The following is a 17,470-nucleotide window of genomic DNA, read 5'->3' as shown; positions in this document are numbered from 1 at the left end:
CTGCAAAGGCTTCGATTTCCTCCTCAACTCGATTTCATGGTGAGAAAAAAACAGGGGAAATTGACGTCATTTCCTTATGAAACACCACTTTCCATAACCATGCTGGAGCAGCTAATGCCTATGAATGCTAGTCCTGGGGTGTAATCATTATGCTGATTCTGTTGCAAACCGTTTACTCCAAACAGAAAACGCAAACGAGAGTTTCTATTGGACAAATTCAGGTAGAACCCTCCCCGTTTTGTTCAGTTTTCTCTGGTTTGGTTCTTAAATGGTAAATGTTTCTGTCATGAATACAACCCCTGGCTGAAAGCGTGGCACATCATCAGGAAGTACAGTGTCCCGTGTGGCTCAGTTGGCAGAGCATGGTGTTTGCAACACCAGGGTTGTGGGTTCGATTCCCACGGGGGACCAGTACGGAGAAAAAATGTATGAAATGTATGCATTCACTACTGTAAGTCGCTCTGGATAAGAGCGTCTGCTAAAATGAATAAAAATGTTAAAAAATTCAAAAGTTAAAAACTACCATTAGCCACTCTTACATGGTGGTGGAAAATGTGTTTCATAAAGAAAGTACCCATATTTTCCGCATTCTCATCATTAAAACATTCTCAATTCAGACTCGATTTATGTACAAACTGGTCCATGGAGGATATATGTGTTATACACTAAATAGCTAGCTGCATGCATTCGCTTTGGACGTTACACTAAAACGACTCAATATCACCATCTGCCGGCCTTTGGGGCCATTAGCTACACTTAATATCCTACATCGATTTTTAGATGCAGTTCTTTGGGATTGAGTTTGGGATTGGGGTAGGCAAATCTGTTCCTAGATGTGCTTGGAGAGGCAACAAATATACTGATAACGAAAGGGGCATGTTCAGGTGCTTGGAACGCCAGATAACCTTTGGAGCGCACAGAAGTGTTGCGCATGGAAGGCAGGGTACTTCCTGTTTTCTCCTCAGATTTTTTTCTTGCTTGCCAGAGAGCGCTTTCTATATTGAGTAATGGGGAAACAGGCATCCACCCACCTAACTAGTAACGTTAGGTCTGCACTTATGGACATTTCCAAATGAATCACAGGACATCTTGAAACTATGTGGTTTTGTAGTTTAACGATGGACTCGATACGTCAAGCGTGAATAGTGAGACACAACAAGGGGTAGTGCTAACTACCTCCACACTAGCAAGGATAACTAGCTAGTGAACGTAAACTAGCTAACGTGATATAATCAGCTACGATTTACTGTTGTGAATGGTGTAACGTTACCTAGCTAACGTTTCCGTGCCAGACAGTCAAACAGAGTAACGTTTCTCTTTGAAAAGTATTTCCTCAACCAGGAAAGAGGTGAGTTGAAACCATCATGGTTGTTTCTACTAGATGCATAGTTTATGGCACAGCGTCTCATTTTAAACTAACCAAATGAGCTAACTAAGTAAGTAAAGCCATAAAACCTGTGAAACCATTGCTAATCATTGGAGCTACGAAGCTAGCTCGCGTTATATTCTGAATCTGACAGCGGAATCGAGATTTGTTGCATTAGCTAATGAACCATATTATTCTAGCTCAATAACAGTGATTGTGACTTAACATAGAAGGTTAACTGATCAAAAGACCAGTTTTATTCAATTTGTCATCTTACTATTACACTCAGTGTAAGGTGTTTTGTTAGGAAATGTCAAAATAAATGGATAGGGTTAGTACCATCAATAGCAGATCGATATCGCCATCTGCCGGCCTTTCGGCTAGGTTAGCAGTATATTTTCAGCTGTCAGTCAGCCACTGCCAGCAGAGGTTATAAACGGAAGTCTCATCAGCCTGTTAACTGCTATTTCGTCCTATTGAGACTCACCTCTCCTCCACTCCCATCCTCTCTTCCTTGGTGTCTGCCATCATTCCTCAGTTGTATTAATTACTGTTTGGAGGCATCCAAGCAGCAGGTCGTCCTGCATCCCTATAAATCATGTATTAAACGGATGTCTCGTTCAGCGGTATAGCACTCATACAGTGTAGTGCTCACACTCCAGTCTTCTGCAAATGGTACATTGAAGTCATCTATTTGACATTATATGCCGTTATGTTTATTAATGGTTGAGTATCAGTTGTATTCTGAAACTTAGGCTAAATGTGATTGGGAGTTCCATAGGGCGGCGCACAATTGACCCAGCGTAGTTAGGGTTTGGCCGGGGTAGGCCCTCATTGTAAATAAGAATTTGTTCTTAACTGACTTGCCTAGTTAAATAAAGAAATGAACTATTGCTGTCTGGAACGGCAGAATAGAATGGCAGTTTTGTAAAAGGACTTTCTGCTGTAAGACAAAGATGATACTAAAATCAAATCAGTTCATTCAGAATAACAGCAGCATGTCATTCAGTGAAGGAGTAGTTTATACACTCCCCCTTCCAGCCAACCACAAAAGAGCATTGATTTAGCACATAATAGCTAATCGACGCTTGCTTGGAAGTGTTTTTCTTGACAGTGCTTTGGCTTATGTGTACAAATGCCATAGTAGCTATAGTGACTTCATTATGTAGTATTGTCCTTGGTAACAGATTGTCACTGGATTTATGAAGCATTAAGAGATGATATAGTGCAACGTTTCTGTGACGTTCCTGACTTATTGGGTTTCTATGAAACCGTATTTATGATGTTGTACAAGATACTGTTAGCTTTGTTCACTCTTACGGGAGTGACGCTCAGTCATCTCTCAACATTGATTCGCTTATGGGTTGTTCCACCTCAAAAAGCACAAGAAAGAGGATTTCAACACCCACCGGGTGATTCTCAGAAACCAGTTAACCATAGCAGTAGCAAATTGAATTAGAAAACCATTATGCATTTGCAACAATCAACTATCATTCTGAATACTAAGATGCCTAGTTTATGGCACAGTGTCTCATTTTAAATACATTTGAAAGACTTGAGAAATTACTTTTTCTAAAAAGAGGCATTTTTTTCATGCTTAAGTCCACTTTTGACGTTTGAAAATACATGCACATAATTACAGTACTTATGCTAAAATAAGAGGTATTTTAGTCGATTGCATTAAGATGTTGTTTTATGCAAATAATTTGGGATTAACAAGTGACACAGTTTGATGATCTATTGGGTTACTGAATCTCTAATAGAGCTCAGTACAGTTTGATGATGTATTGGGTTACTGAATCTCTAATAGAGCTCAGTACAGTTTGATGATCTATTGGGTTACTGAATCTCTAATAGAGCTCAGTACAGTTTGATGATGTATTGGGTTACTGAATCTCTAATAGAGCTCAGTACAGTTTGATGATCTATTGGGTTACTGAATCTCTAATAGAGCTCAGTACAGTTTGATGATGTATTGGGTTACTGAATCTCTAATAGAGCTCAGTACAGTTTGATGATCTATTGGGTTACTGAATCTCTAATAGAGCTCAGTACAGTTTGATGACGTGTTGGGTTACTGAATCTCTAATAGAGCTCAGTACAGTTTGATGACGTATTGGGTTACTGAATCTCTAATAGAGCTCAGTACAGTTTGATGATCTATTGGGTTACTGAATCTCTAATAGAGCTCAGTACAGTTTGATGACGTGTTGGGTTACTGAATCTCTAATAGAGCTCAGTACAGTTTGATCAGTACAGTTTGATGACGTATTGGGTTACTGAATCTCTAATAGAGCTCAGTACAGTTTGATGATGCTATTGGGTTACTGAATCTCTAATAGAGCTCAGTACAGTTTGATGATGTATTGGGTTACTGAATCTCTAATAGAGCTCAGTACAGTTTGATGATCTATTGGGTTACTGAATCTCTAATAGAGCTCAGTACAGTTTGATGACGTGTTGGGTTACTGAATCTCTAATAGAGCTCAGTACAGTTTGATGACGTATTGGGTTACTGAATCTCTAATAGAGCTCAGTACAGTTTGATGACGTATTGGGTTACTGAATCTCTAATAGAGCTCAGTACAGTTTGATGACGTATTGGGTTACTGAATCTCTAATAGAGCTCAGTACAGTTTGATGACGTGTTGGGTTATTGAATCTCTAATAGAGCTCAGTACAGTTTGATGATGTATTGGGTTACTGAATCTCTAATAGAGCTCAGTACAGTTTGATGACGTATTGGGTTACTGAATCTCTAATAGAGCTCAGTACAGTTTAATGGCAAACTGAAACACTAATTACCAAAACCTGCTTATTATTACCGTAATGCACCAATATTTAGGAAATATATTTAGGAAATACTAGTTTCCCCCTGTTCAGAGAAATGAGTCATTAAAGTTGTTAGGTTTATGTCCCATCCTGCGTCCTGATATTACCCGGTTCTGACCACTAGATGGTGTTCTTCCATCTAGGGTCGCCGTCAGGAGAGGGGCCCTACGCTCAATGACTCGACGGAGGCTCCCTCACTGAGAACAATTACATAGGATGAAGAAACAATACTCAGAGCCACAGCTCCATACTACTTGTCAGACATGGAGAACTGATACTGTATACTCGTTGGGGGGGTGGGGGGGGGGTGGCTTTTGACCCTATTTGGATTCCTCATGTCTTACTCATTGTTAGAAAATGTTTTGGTCTAAATCAGATGTTAGGTACTATATTTATTGAATGTTATATGAATCCTAGAAGTTAAAATGGCCAATTTGGGGCAATCAATCTACTTAATTTCTCAGATCATTATATTTCAGTAAAATAATGTTGCAGGAATGCAGATCTTACATGTTTCTAACAACAGAAATGATTTCAGAACAATCTGAGATGGTGGGTGTCATGGCTTGCTGAAATGACATGGAACAACCCCTACGAGATATTAGCATTCCACTTCCTTTGTCTAAAGCAAGTTTTACCAGAAATGACTCAAACTGAATTAATTTTAGGGATAGGAGCAAAGGCCTTTCAATTGTTGGCTGTTTGACAAAACAAATTATATGCATCATGATTTTATGATTAACTAGGCTAACGCAAACATTCCACACCTGCGCTTATCAAATCCATAGAGGGATCCTTGCATTCTGGCTATTCGCTACGCCCAATTTGCAGGGTGTGTGTGTGTGTGTGTGTGTGTGTGTGTGTGTGTGTGTGTGTGTGTGTGTGTGTGTGTGTGTGTGTGTGTGTGTGTGTGTGTGTGTGTGTGTGTGTGTGTGTGTGTGTGTGTGAGAGAGAGAGAGTGACACACTGACCCGGTGAATTAGCTAGATGCAGTTACTGCTATGCTAACACATCCAGGCTATCAGCAGCAGATGGTAATGTCTGGGCTGAGTGGGGAAAATGATAGCCATGGCCAGACTGGACATCATGCCCACTAACACAGCAGGTGGGCTCGAAGCCTGTTGTGTGTCGGCAGACTGTCCAGAGTCTGTCGCTAGGCACTAACCAGGCTACAATACTGTCGTGTATGTTGGAGACAACCAGAGGATGGGGGAGGGCACTGTGTGGTCTTGTGCATTTGTGTGTGTAGTAATGTGTTTATCTCATGTTGATTGTCACTATGAGGCTACTTACTCACTGGCCTATATCCCTGGCTGTTAGGGATGCTTTTACAAACATGATATGAAAACAATTTTGGCAGGAATGTCAGTTGGACCAGGGTTCCCCTCAAAGCCGATAGGCTAAAGCTCAATTAAGCTAGTCTGGCTAATCATAAAAGTGAGATTGAATTGGCCACATCAATGGATGTAATTCTGACCTCTCGTAGGCCAGATTTCAGAGGGGGAAGTTTTTCCTAGCCACTGTGCTTCTACATCTACATTGCTTGCTCGTTGGGGATTTATGTTGGGTATCTGTATAAGCACCTTGTAGCAACTGCTTTTGTAAAAATGGCTTTATAAAATACATTTGATTGATAAATACATTTGAAAAGGCAGTGAATACTCTGGTTTTTGTGAACTTGTTTTTTTTTTCTTCATATTGTTTGACATATATAGCTATATTTAGTACCCTGACATTCTGTTTCTACTAAACGGGGGCCAAAACTGACCACAGAGACATTTTGACCAGGCTAATTGACTTGCTTTAGAATACTCAGACTAACAGGAACTTCACTCTCCTCTCCACTCACTCCCTGTCCGTTCGCGGACAGATGATTGAATTGCATGTCAACGTTGCTACGTCGCCGTAGTTCAGATGCGTTTAGATTATGCAACACACAGGTCTCTAGCCTTTTCAGTCAAACATTTGTTTTCAGTCTACAACGCCACGTTCCAACAAATAATAGAAAAGCGAACGCATTCCAACAATACTGTCTGTACGGTCAATGCAACATTGACACTTCACTTCCTTATCACTTCTGTATACACCTGTAGTTTCTCATTTACCACCTCTATATATTTACACTACAACAACTGCACATTCCAACAACATAGAAAATGCATTGGCACATCAGACATCACTTCGTTGACACCTACATCTGTAGCCTATTCCTAACCATCCAAATCCTTTTCCCAGCAGCATGTGGCGAGAGCTGCATCCGTTCTAGAATGAAGAAGAGCCCGACGCACCGTTGCAGGGACATCGAGAGGCAAGCCGGTTACCTGCAGCCCGAGCACTGTGCCCCTCCCCCGACCCGCCCCCGCTCCGACGCCATGTGGTTTATCCGCGACTGCTGCGGCATCGTGTGCGGCGTCATCACCTGGTGCCTGGTCTTCTACGCCGAGTTCGTGGTGCTCTTCGTCATGCTGCTGCCCGCCAAGAACCTGCTCTATAGTCTAATCAACGGGGCACTGTTCAGTACCCTCGCCTTCCTCGCTCTGGCTTCGCACGCCCGGGCCATGTGCACAGACCCGGTTAGTCTGGCTGGCTTTGTCTGTCTGTCTCAGTGATTCTGTGGCTTTGTTCCCCCCCCCCCCCCAAGTATGCAGTTGTACACTTTCCTTCACGGATTTGAAAGAGAATGACTGGAATAAAAAAATATGGTGGGTATTCTTACTAGCCCATGCCTCCACCAATCCAATGCTTTTAGATTGGCGGGCAGTGGTGAACGAGTACACACTTCAGGAGAAAGGAGATTTTATTGGGAAACACCCAGTGAGTCAGTGAATGGACTCTCAGGCTAAACTGTCAAATGCAGTGCTTTCAGTCTAGAAATAAGTTGTCTTCACTAGAAAACCTGCTTGTAGAGAACTCCTTCAGAACTGTGTGTATTGTTTTCAGATAGGTTTCAGATATGAGTGAATGCCCCTGTCCTAACCCGTGCCTCTCTCCCAGGGTGCGGTGCCTAAAGGGAACGCCACCAAGGAGTTTATCGAGAGCCTGCAGCTCAAGCCCGGTCAGGTGGTCTACAAATGTCCCAAGTGCTGCAGTATAAAGCCTGACAGAGCTCACCACTGCAGGTACAGTACAGGACTGCTGCAGTCTAGTCTGTCCTGTTACACTTATTTTCATCCAATGTTCTCTCCTGCCAATGTTGTTTAGCCTCAGCCTTGCGGCATTACTTCTACCCACTGGTACTTACTGGATGGCTAAGGAGTTGTTCCCTGGACTTTGAAGTGCTTGAACCTAGTTTCAAGGGGACGACAATGGCTAAAACGAAAAGGGATTAGTTGAAGTAGGAATTGGGAAAAAAAGTACGTAGCAACAAAAAAATGTGAATTGATGTGACCATATAGTATAAATATCATGACACCGTACTGTAACACTTGTTCCACCTTCAGAGAATACCATGGCATCAGAGCACCTCTATTAAAGCATATTGCAGCTCCATATGGCAGATGATTGCTGATGATGTGTCAGGGCCTAGTTGAGTTGTCAGTCTGCTACCCTCTCACTTCAATAATATATCTCCGCCGTGACTCCCCTGTGTGATGGGGGAGTACAGTCCAGTTCAGCAGGTTATTCCCATCGCTCACCTCCAACAATGTCAACATGTCGTTTGTCCCAAATGTAACCCTATTCCCTATATAGTGTGCCATTATAGGGACTAGAGTGCCATTTGGGGCGCAGACAGTGTGCACCATGCAGCTAAGGCTAGAAGGAGTGGAGGATCTCTCCACTCACTCTGCTGTGTTGGTGTGCGTGTTTTGAATTGCTGGATTGAATTAACTAGGCGTTGTGGCTGGTCTTCATGCTTCCAGAAGGAGCAGCTTGTGTTTCCAGGCCTCTTCTCTATGTGGCTGCACCATGCTGTTATGTTCGTGTGTGTGTGTGCCCCTCGCAGTGTGTGTAAACGCTGTATCAAGAAGATGGACCACCATTGCCCATGGGTCAACAACTGCGTAGGAGAGAAGAACCAGAAATTCTTTGTGCTTTTCACAGTGAGTGTTTTTAGCCTCGAGCTACTCAGCTATTACTCGAACATACATTCACCACAAGCTGTTATTGACTCACGCACATGAGGTGCTGCTACTTGTCTCCAGCAATCATACCTTACAGTTAATGCTGACTAATTCAAATGTCCTCCTACAGACCTGCAAATTCTCGCCCACATTCATCAATACAACACATTATTCCATTATGTCCAAAATCTTGACCAAATTATGATAAATACTTTTTCAAAATAAGAGCACTGCATGGTTAACTGATGTAATGTTACTACTGTGTTACCTGATGATGTAATATTTGTCTCCCTTCAGATGTACATTGCACTGATATCCCTCCATGCCCTGGTGATGGTGGCCTTCCATTTTATCTTCTGCTTTGAGTCAGACTGGACGAGTGAGTACCATGCTGTTCAGCTATGCGTTAGCATGCTCTGTCAAATCCACCATACTGTGTTTAACTTTGCGTGGTTATTCCGCAACAGAGAAACACATTTCATGGATTTGGTGTTGTGGTTTCCATTTGTAATTATTTATTTCCACTACTTCATAAGTGTCATGTTGTTTTCCTTTCCAGTTCCCTGATTCTTCTCCTTTCACATCCTTTGACTCTCTCTTTGTTAAAGCATGACTTAATTGGTCAATGACACATACAGGATATCAACCTTTGTCTCTCCTGCCCCCTAAGATAATACTTACCTGATGAGAAGGAATCCAGCACCCCTCTCCTCAGTTTCCAGACTATCAGTGCCCTCCAGTTTACACCTCTTCTCTCCCTTCCTTCCCTCGGCCCTCCCCAGAGTGCAGTACATTCTCTCCTCCTGCGACCGTCATCCTCCTCATCTTCCTGTGCTTTGAGGGACTCCTCTTCCTCATTTTCACCTCAGTGATGTTTGGGACCCAGGTCCATTCCATCTGTACCGATGAGACGGTAAGTGACCTGAACACACTACCAGCATCCCTTTGCTCCCATTCACTCCCCCACTCAATGCTCCCCTCTTCCTTCTTAACCATCGCTGCTCAGCAGGTTTGGGGTTGATTCCATTTTAACATTTAGGAAGTCAACTGGAATTCCAATTCCATTTTTTGTCATGGAAAAGCGTTGAGGACAATTGGAATTAGAATTCCAGTTTGCTTCCTGAATTGAAATGGAATTGGCCCCAACCATGCTGCTGAGTTATTAGATCCAGATTGCACATGGCTTTATTCAGCTTCTTGATGGAACTGTCCCCAAGATCTATAAGAAGCTAGGATCATTTTGAGACACATGGTCTCCTGATGTTTTGCCTGTTGGATCTTATCTACAGGGCATAGAGCAGTTGAAAAAGGAGGAGAGAAGATGGGTTAAAAGGACAAAGTGGATGAACATGAGGGTGGTATTTGGCCATCCGTTCTCTATAGCCTGGCTAAGTCCCTTTGCAACCCCTGACCACGGGAAGGCAGACTATTACCAGTACGTTGTCTGACAAGAAGAAGCCAAGCTCCAGCACTCATGCTACCAGCCTGTCTTTCAGGGTGCGGACTGATGAGGCGATGGTGTTCCCACCGCCTGACTTCACTGAGCATGAACTCTTGACACTTCTTCTCCTTTTCTGTTTTTGATAATTTTTTTAAATCTTCTTTGTGAAAAAAAATCTTTATCTGCCCGTTTTTAATACTTGTCACTTATTTTGGTTTCTTTCTTTGCCTGGTGTTGATTTTGATATCTGTATGAAATATACGTTCTGTTCCCTTCTGTTCACAATCACAGCCAAGCCCTGCAAAACCATCAACTGTAAAATGAGTCTCTGCTTTTCTCACGTTTATCATTAAAGAAAGCCTTTATTGATGTAACCTAGCCAGAGACTGTATCTGACTTGGCTATAAACTAGACTTTACCATTGGGATAGAAAGGGTAGACACTCTTAAACCCAACGTACAGTATTTCCTGTATTTGGTCATGTCCTGTTTGAGGACTAGGCCTAAACAAAGCAAACGCATGAGCTGAATTCAGATGGGCTTTTCAGTGGACGAAAACGATCAGTTCCGATAGGCATATTTTCTCTTCCAATGTTGCAGTACATCAGCCTTTCCATAATGTATCCTAAATGGTATAAGCTATAGCCTTGGTGCCGTTGCCACGCTGTTGATGTACTACCGACCCACAAGGCATTACATTTGCTGTTTAGAACAGTCAAATCTGTTGCTGCAAGCTGCAGATTCTTTGCCTTATAGGCAATGCTCCCTCTAAGCAGCGTGCATGTGCGGCTGCTCACCTCCTGCAGGACTGCCGCACAGAAGAAATGCCATGCCGCGCAGACTCGAGAGATTGAACTTCACTGAGTTCACCTCATTAGTTTGCACTACATAGATCAACGTTTTTTCTGTGATTGAATCAACATTATAAACTGGGATGTTCGAGCCCTGAATGCTGAATAGCTGACAGCTATATCAGACTGTATACCACGGGTATGACAAAACATGTATTTTTACTGCTCTAATTACGTTGGTAAACAGTTTATAATAGCAGTAAGGCACCTCAGGGGTTTGTGGTGTATGGCCAATATACCACCGCTAAGGGCTGTATCCAGGCACTCCACGTTGCGTCGTGCTGAAGAACAGCCCGTAGCCGTGGTATATTGGCCATATACCATACCCCCTCAGGCCTTATTGCTTAATTATATCAGCCCCTTTAAGCTGTTTTTGAAAACTAGTCAGGTAAAAAGCATGTGTGTGTCTTAATTAAAGGGGACAGTGTTGTATTTTGAGACCGGCTTGAATATGGAAATGAGCCAGTAGGCAGAGGGGTAGGCTACATTGTCTAATTATCTGAATGGTAATAATAGTTGATTATTTCTAAAGTGGTTTCTTGCATCATGCAATGTACATATTTGGCCCATGGTGTTACAGACCAAGTAAAAAGTCATTAATTAATGTCAAACCCTTCATAATGTAAAAATGTTTAAAGGTATAATGCAATGTAGACCTGCATTAAACACCACATATAGACTACTGTAGGCCTGAACACCTCATATAGACTACTGTAGGCCTGAACACCACATATAGACTACTGTAGGCCTGAACACCACATATAGACTACTGTGGGCCTGCATTGAACATCACATACAGACTACTGTAGGCCTGAACACCTCATATAGACTACTGTAGGCCTGAACACCTCATATAGACTACTGTAGGCCTGAACACCTCATATAGACTACTGTAGACCTGAACACCACATATAGACTACTGTAGACCTGAACACCTCATATAGACTACGGTAGACCTGTATTGAACAACTCATATAGACTACTGTAGGCCTGTATTGAACAACTCATATAGACTCCTGTAGGCCTGTATTGAACAACTCATATAGACTCCTGTAGGCCTGCATTGAACACCACATACAGACTACTGTAGGCCTGCATTGAACACCACATACAGACTACTGTAGGCCTGTATTGAACACCACATATAGACTACTGTAGGCCTGTATTGAACAACTCATATAGACTACTGTAGGCCTGTATTGAACACCTCATAGACTACTGTAGGCCTGAACACCACATATAGACTATTGTAGGCCTGTATTGAACAACTCATATAGACTCCTGTAGGCCTGCATTGAACACCACATATAGACTACTGTAGGCCTGCATTGAACACCACATATAGACTACTGTAGGCCTGAACACCTCATATAGACTACTGTAGGCCTGTGTTGAACCCCTCATATAGACTACTGTAGGCCTGAACACCACATACAGACTACTGTAGACCTGAACACCTCATATAGACTACTGTAGGCCTGCATTGAACACCACATAGACTACTGTAGGCTATATCATAGAAATAGCTGTTGATTTCTATCTGAACATGTTATGGGATTTGCTCCATTGGTTTTGTCGGTAGGACTACATTATGCTCAAATAGCCACAATAGCCTATTGGCTACTGTCTAAAACTGTAAGGGTACCGCCTCAGTATTCACTGTAATCGTGTGCCGGAACTTGCACAAAATTCTCACAACGTTCAAGTTTCTGCTCACAACACCTAAAATTTGCTCAGTCCCCCCCCCAAATGTTTGCTTATAGGACAGTACACCATGGACAATGACAGTTGGGTAAAGATATTTTTGTAGCTCTGTAACCTTAAATATCAGCTTAATAGGGTATCTGCTTCCTCTCACAGACTGTCAGTCATGTCCATGTGCAGGATGGGTCCCCTCCAAAGGTCATGACAGGATGAGATTGGGAACAACAATGGATTGAGAGTCCAACTGCAGTAGCGGCTGGTGACAATGGTGGATGGTTGTCTGTTGTAGAATGATGTCTTACTGGCTGGTGTATGTGACAACTGTTTCTATAGAAAAAGTACTGTAATGCCCTCTGAGATTTTCATTTGATCACTGAATAACTCCAAAACTGGTAAATCAAATGTACATATTATTGAACTTTTTGGAACAGAAGCATGCAGCTAAGTGTAATTCCCCTGTGTTCACTAAATGGAATTTGTTAAATGTCATATCAAAACCAGGCTACCGGCTTGACATTGTGTTTATGAATCTGGCACAGCTAAGCTTTGCGGGACAAACATTGGTAATGACATTTAGGCCAGTGAAACGTGCACTGAAACCTGAAAGAACATTGTGGACAATGCTAACTAGTTCACACACTATGAAAAGGCACAGACCGGTCTCCTAGAGACAGTCTAAGAGACGGTGTAGATTGGCTCAAAGCAATTGGGCACCAATGGCAAACAAACAAGCTTCATTCAAAGCAGATACTTCAGTGAAAATGCCTTTGTCTGTGAGAAAATGATCACACAATCAATCGTGAGTTCACAAGCCTTACTATAGAAAGAGTATGGGCTGTTGGTGATGAACAGAATGGCTATGGCTACATCCCAATTGGGGCTCCATTCCCACAGGGCTCTAGTCAAAAGTAGTGTACTGTGTAGGGAATAGAGTGCCATTTGGGACACAGCCTAACTCATGTAGAATATTTTTGGTGCCATATTTTCTGGCTTACGAATGAGGAATCTCTGAACTCTTTCACCCTCCCTGCATATCATTTTGTACAGCTTATGGTGGAATGTACCATTGAGGCCACAGGGGAACTTTCAGAAACTTTTGCCTTTTATGAAAATGCATTTTACAGACTGTCAAAGCCATGCTGAATGAACACAATGGTTATGTATTCATCAAACAAAAATGTTTCTCTCTTAATTGAGAATGCAGAGTGCATTTGCACGGCATGGGTGTCATTTGAAATGTGTATGGACCACATTTGATAGATTTTTAAAAAATGTATTAGGAAGAATAAAATAAACTTTGAAGTCACTAAAGCAGCATGACACTATCATGACAGTCACCTTTCCTGTTTGTTTTTATTTTTACCCCTTTTTCTCCCCAATTGGTAGTTAGTCTTGTCCCATCGCTGCAACTCCCGTACTGACTCGGAAGAGGAGACGGTAGAGAGCAATGCGTCCTCCGAAACACGACCCTACCAAGCAGCACTGCTTTTTGACACACTGCACGCTTAACCCGGAAGTCAGCCACACCAATGTGTTGGAGGAAACACCATACACCTGGCGACCGAAGTCAGAGTGCAGGCAGCCGGCCCGCCACAGGAGTCGCTGGAGCGCGATGGGTCAAGGAAATTCTGACCGCCCAAACCCTCCCCTAACCCAGACGATGCTGGGCCAATTGTGCGCCGCCTCATGGGTCTCCCAGACGGCTGTGTCACAGCCCGGGATCGAACCCGGATCTGTAGTGATGCCTCAAGCACTGTGATGCTCCACTCGAGAGGCCGGACAGTCACTTTTTCTAAGTAGTTAATTTGTTTATGAATAGGTGACTTTAAAGTTTAAGATGCTTCAATCAAATCTACTACCATATCTTTCTGAGTTGGTGTACCTTTTTTTAATTCTAAAGCAGAACACTCAACTACCTAAATCTCAATACTGCTATCTCCTACTTGAACTGATGGACCCTTATAAGCTCTGTAGTGACTCACATATAACTGGGTATAACTCTATTATATAACTATGAAAATGGTGGCTTTTTGGACAGCAAACTTTTACAAATGTTAATTATTTTATTTTATCAAAACATATAGTCAGATAATAGTTAACCACTTAACGTTATAAATCAACATAAATGACAGCTTAACATATTTTTATATTTTTACAACTTTACATTTTTTTTAAATGCTTGTGCTGCCTTTTTGTCACTGGTGTTACCTATATTTTAGATGACAATTCAGGCTTTCTAGAATGTAATTTCAGTCTTTTTTAATTATGTGATTACAATATTGAAACAGTAATAACATGCTAATAAGTATTTTTTTTATATAATTGTTGAGGGTTTTATAAAACATTACTTTGAGAAAAAAGTTTGTGGTGTTATTGATTGTCACTGGCGTTACCAGCAAGAACGATAACAATAGTGACAAATCTGCAGACAAGATGGCATATCTAAGACGGCGGCCACTGTAGCTCAAACCACACTTCTTAAATGATAAATAAATCACTTAATCGTGCAATTGTATTTCCTTTCCCCTTACTATAAACTGTGTGACACATCTTAAGTCCTCACATGAAATTACCAAGTTAATCATCAAATTGTTAACATATGAAGAGAGAGTGCACACTCACCATGTGCTTTTCAAAACAGTCCCGTCTCTAATGAACCTTTGACCCAGGAAGAAGTTGGCAAGGATGTAGCATTTTTCTCAAAGTGGTGGTTTTTATACATTTTAACACCAGTGACATGAAATTGAGGGACAGCTATTACTTGTAAATTATTTGTAATATTTATTTGATATTTCAGTTTTTAAGTAGTCCACTAAATAACTATAATACTTGTCTTTGTATTATGACATTTAAAGAGGGAGAAAAACTCAAAATATGTTACTAAACCATGACTCCTGAAACAATATTTTTTGTGTCATTATCTCACACTTTTAAATGTTTTTCCTGGTGAATAAGGCCGGGACAGGAAACCCACCATTTTCGTAGAATGACCTAACTATCAAATACTGTGACTAAAGTTGACTATCATATCAGACTAAATGCTCTCCAAAAATACATTATTTTATATTTAAAAGGTGCTTCCTTTTCCAGCTCATTACAGTTTGACCTTTTAACCAAATAACTTCAACTAATTATCTGCTCATCATCTACACGCCTCACAGGCATGTATTAATTCTTTGTAGATTTGTAGATTAATTCTTTGTAGATGTTCCTGAATCTGATTGATGTCTGTCTGTGCCAGAGTCACTTTGAGGAGAGACATCAGAAGTAATGGGGTATGAGGTTCCTTAGAAAGAGACTGGTTCAAGGCTCATGTTACCCCCTTTCAGTACATTAATGGTAGACTCCGCTACATGACATACAGTGCCTTCAGAAAGTATTCACACCCCTTGACTTTTTCCACATTTTGTTGTGTTACAGCTTGAATTTAAAAGGGACTCAATATAGTTTTTTTTTATCACTGGCCTTCACATAAAATTAAAGTGGAAAATGTTTACAAATGAATTCAAAATGAAAAGCTGAAATGTCTTAAATCAATAAGTATTCAACCCCTTTTTGTTATGGCAAGCCTACATACGTTCAGGAGTAAAAGTGTGCTTAATGAGTCAGATAATAAGTTGCATGGACTCGCTCTGTGTGCAATGATTTTTGAATGACTACCTTATCTCTGTACACCACACATACAATTATCTGTAAGGGCCCTCAGTTGACCAGTGAATTTCAACCACAAAGACCAGGGAGGTTTTCCAATGCCTTGCAAAGAAGGGCACCTATTGGTAAATGGATAGAAATAAAAAAGCAGACATTGAATATCCCTATGAGCATGGTGAAGCTATTAATTACACTATGGATGGTGTATCAATACAACCAATTACTACAAAGATTCAGTACAGGCATCCTTCCTAACTCAGTTGCCATGAGGCCATTGCTCACTTTGGTGATTGGCCATTGGTGATAGGAGAAAATTGAGAATGGATCAACAACATTGTAGTTACTCCACATGTATAACTTAAGTGAAAAGAAGGAAGCATGTACAGTATAACAAATATTCCAAAACAACAATACTGCAAAAACAGTTTGGCAAAGCAATTAACTTTTTGTCCAAAGTGTTATATTTGGGGCAAATTCAATACAACACATTACTGAGTACCACTCCATATTTTCAAGCATAGTGGTGGCTGCATCATGTTATGGGCATATTCGGACTGGGGAGTTTTTCTGGATAAAAAATTCAAGTAATGGAGCTAAGCAAAATCCTAGAGGGAAACCTGGTTCAGTCTGCTTTCCACAAGACACTGGGAGATTAATACATTTTCAGCAGGACAATAAGCTAAAACACAAGGCCAAATCTACACTGGAGTTGCTTACCAAGAAGACAGTGAATATTGAAGAGTAGCCGAGTTCAAGTTTGGACTTAAATCATCTTGAAAATCTATGGCAGACCTGAAAATGGTTGTCTAGTGATGACCAACAACCAATTTGACAGAGCTTGAAAAATGTAAAGAATAATGTACAAATGTTACACAATCCAGGTGTGGAAAGCTCTTAGACTTACCCAGAAAAACTCACAGTTGTAATCGCCAACAGTGTTTCTAACATGCATTGACTCATGGGGTTGAATATTTATCTACTCAAAATAAACTATACAGTGCATTTGGAAAGTATTCAGTCCCTTTTACTGTTTGAACATGTTATGCTACAGCCTTATTCTAACATTTTCCTCATCAATCTCCCGAGTGGCGCAGCAGTCTAAGGCACTGCATCTCAATGCAAGAGGCGTCACTGCAGTCCCTGGTTCGACTCCAGGCTGCGTCACATCAGGCCGTGATTGGGAGTCCCATAGGGCGGAGCACAATTGGCCCAGCGTCGTCCGGGTTTGGCCAGGGTAGGCCGTCATTGTAAATAAGAATTTGTTCTTAACTGATTTGCCTAGTTAAATAAATAAAAATACCCCATAATGACAAAGCAAAAATAGGTTTTTAGATTTGTTTTGCAAATATATTAAAAATAAAAAACATGAATAGCTTATTTACATACACTACCAGTCAAAAGTTTGGACACACCTACTCATTCAAGGGTTTTCCTTTATTTTTTACTATTTTGTTATGAAATAACACATGGAATCATGTAGTAACCAAAAAAGGTATTAAACAAATCAAAATATTTGTTATATTTTATATTCTTCAAAGTAGCCACCATTTGCCTTGATGACAGCT

The 17,470-nt window shown here is 41.2% G+C and overlaps 1 protein-coding gene across 2 annotated transcripts; it reads left to right on the top strand.

Moving 5' to 3' along the window:
* Window positions 1-773: 773 nt before the first annotated feature.
* On the top strand, window positions 774-15,159 carry zdhhc3b (zDHHC palmitoyltransferase 3b). 2 transcript variants are annotated; one of them, XM_014176970.3, is made up of 7 exons: window positions 774-1,348; window positions 6,437-6,771; window positions 7,193-7,317; window positions 8,142-8,238; window positions 8,557-8,638; window positions 9,042-9,172; window positions 9,549-15,159. In XM_014176970.3, exons 2-7 carry the CDS (start codon window positions 6,466-6,468, stop codon window positions 9,705-9,707), a joined length of 900 nt encoding a protein of 299 aa, XP_014032445.1. In that variant the 5' UTR covers window positions 774-1,348; window positions 6,437-6,465; the 3' UTR covers window positions 9,708-15,159. The 2 variants fall into 2 exon arrangements, with proteins under 2 accessions (XP_014032445.1, XP_014032444.1); XM_014176969.3 differs by having other exon boundaries at window positions 775-1,348; window positions 6,434-6,771.
* The last annotated feature ends 2,311 nt before the right edge of the window (window positions 15,160-17,470 follow it).

This window comes from Salmo salar, chromosome 27 (assembly GCF_965601325.2).
Source record: "Salmo salar chromosome 27, fSalSal1, whole genome shotgun sequence".
NCBI classification, from domain to species: domain Eukaryota; kingdom Metazoa; phylum Chordata; class Actinopteri; order Salmoniformes; family Salmonidae; genus Salmo; species Salmo salar.
This window is presented reverse-complemented; position numbering and strand designations above follow the sequence as displayed.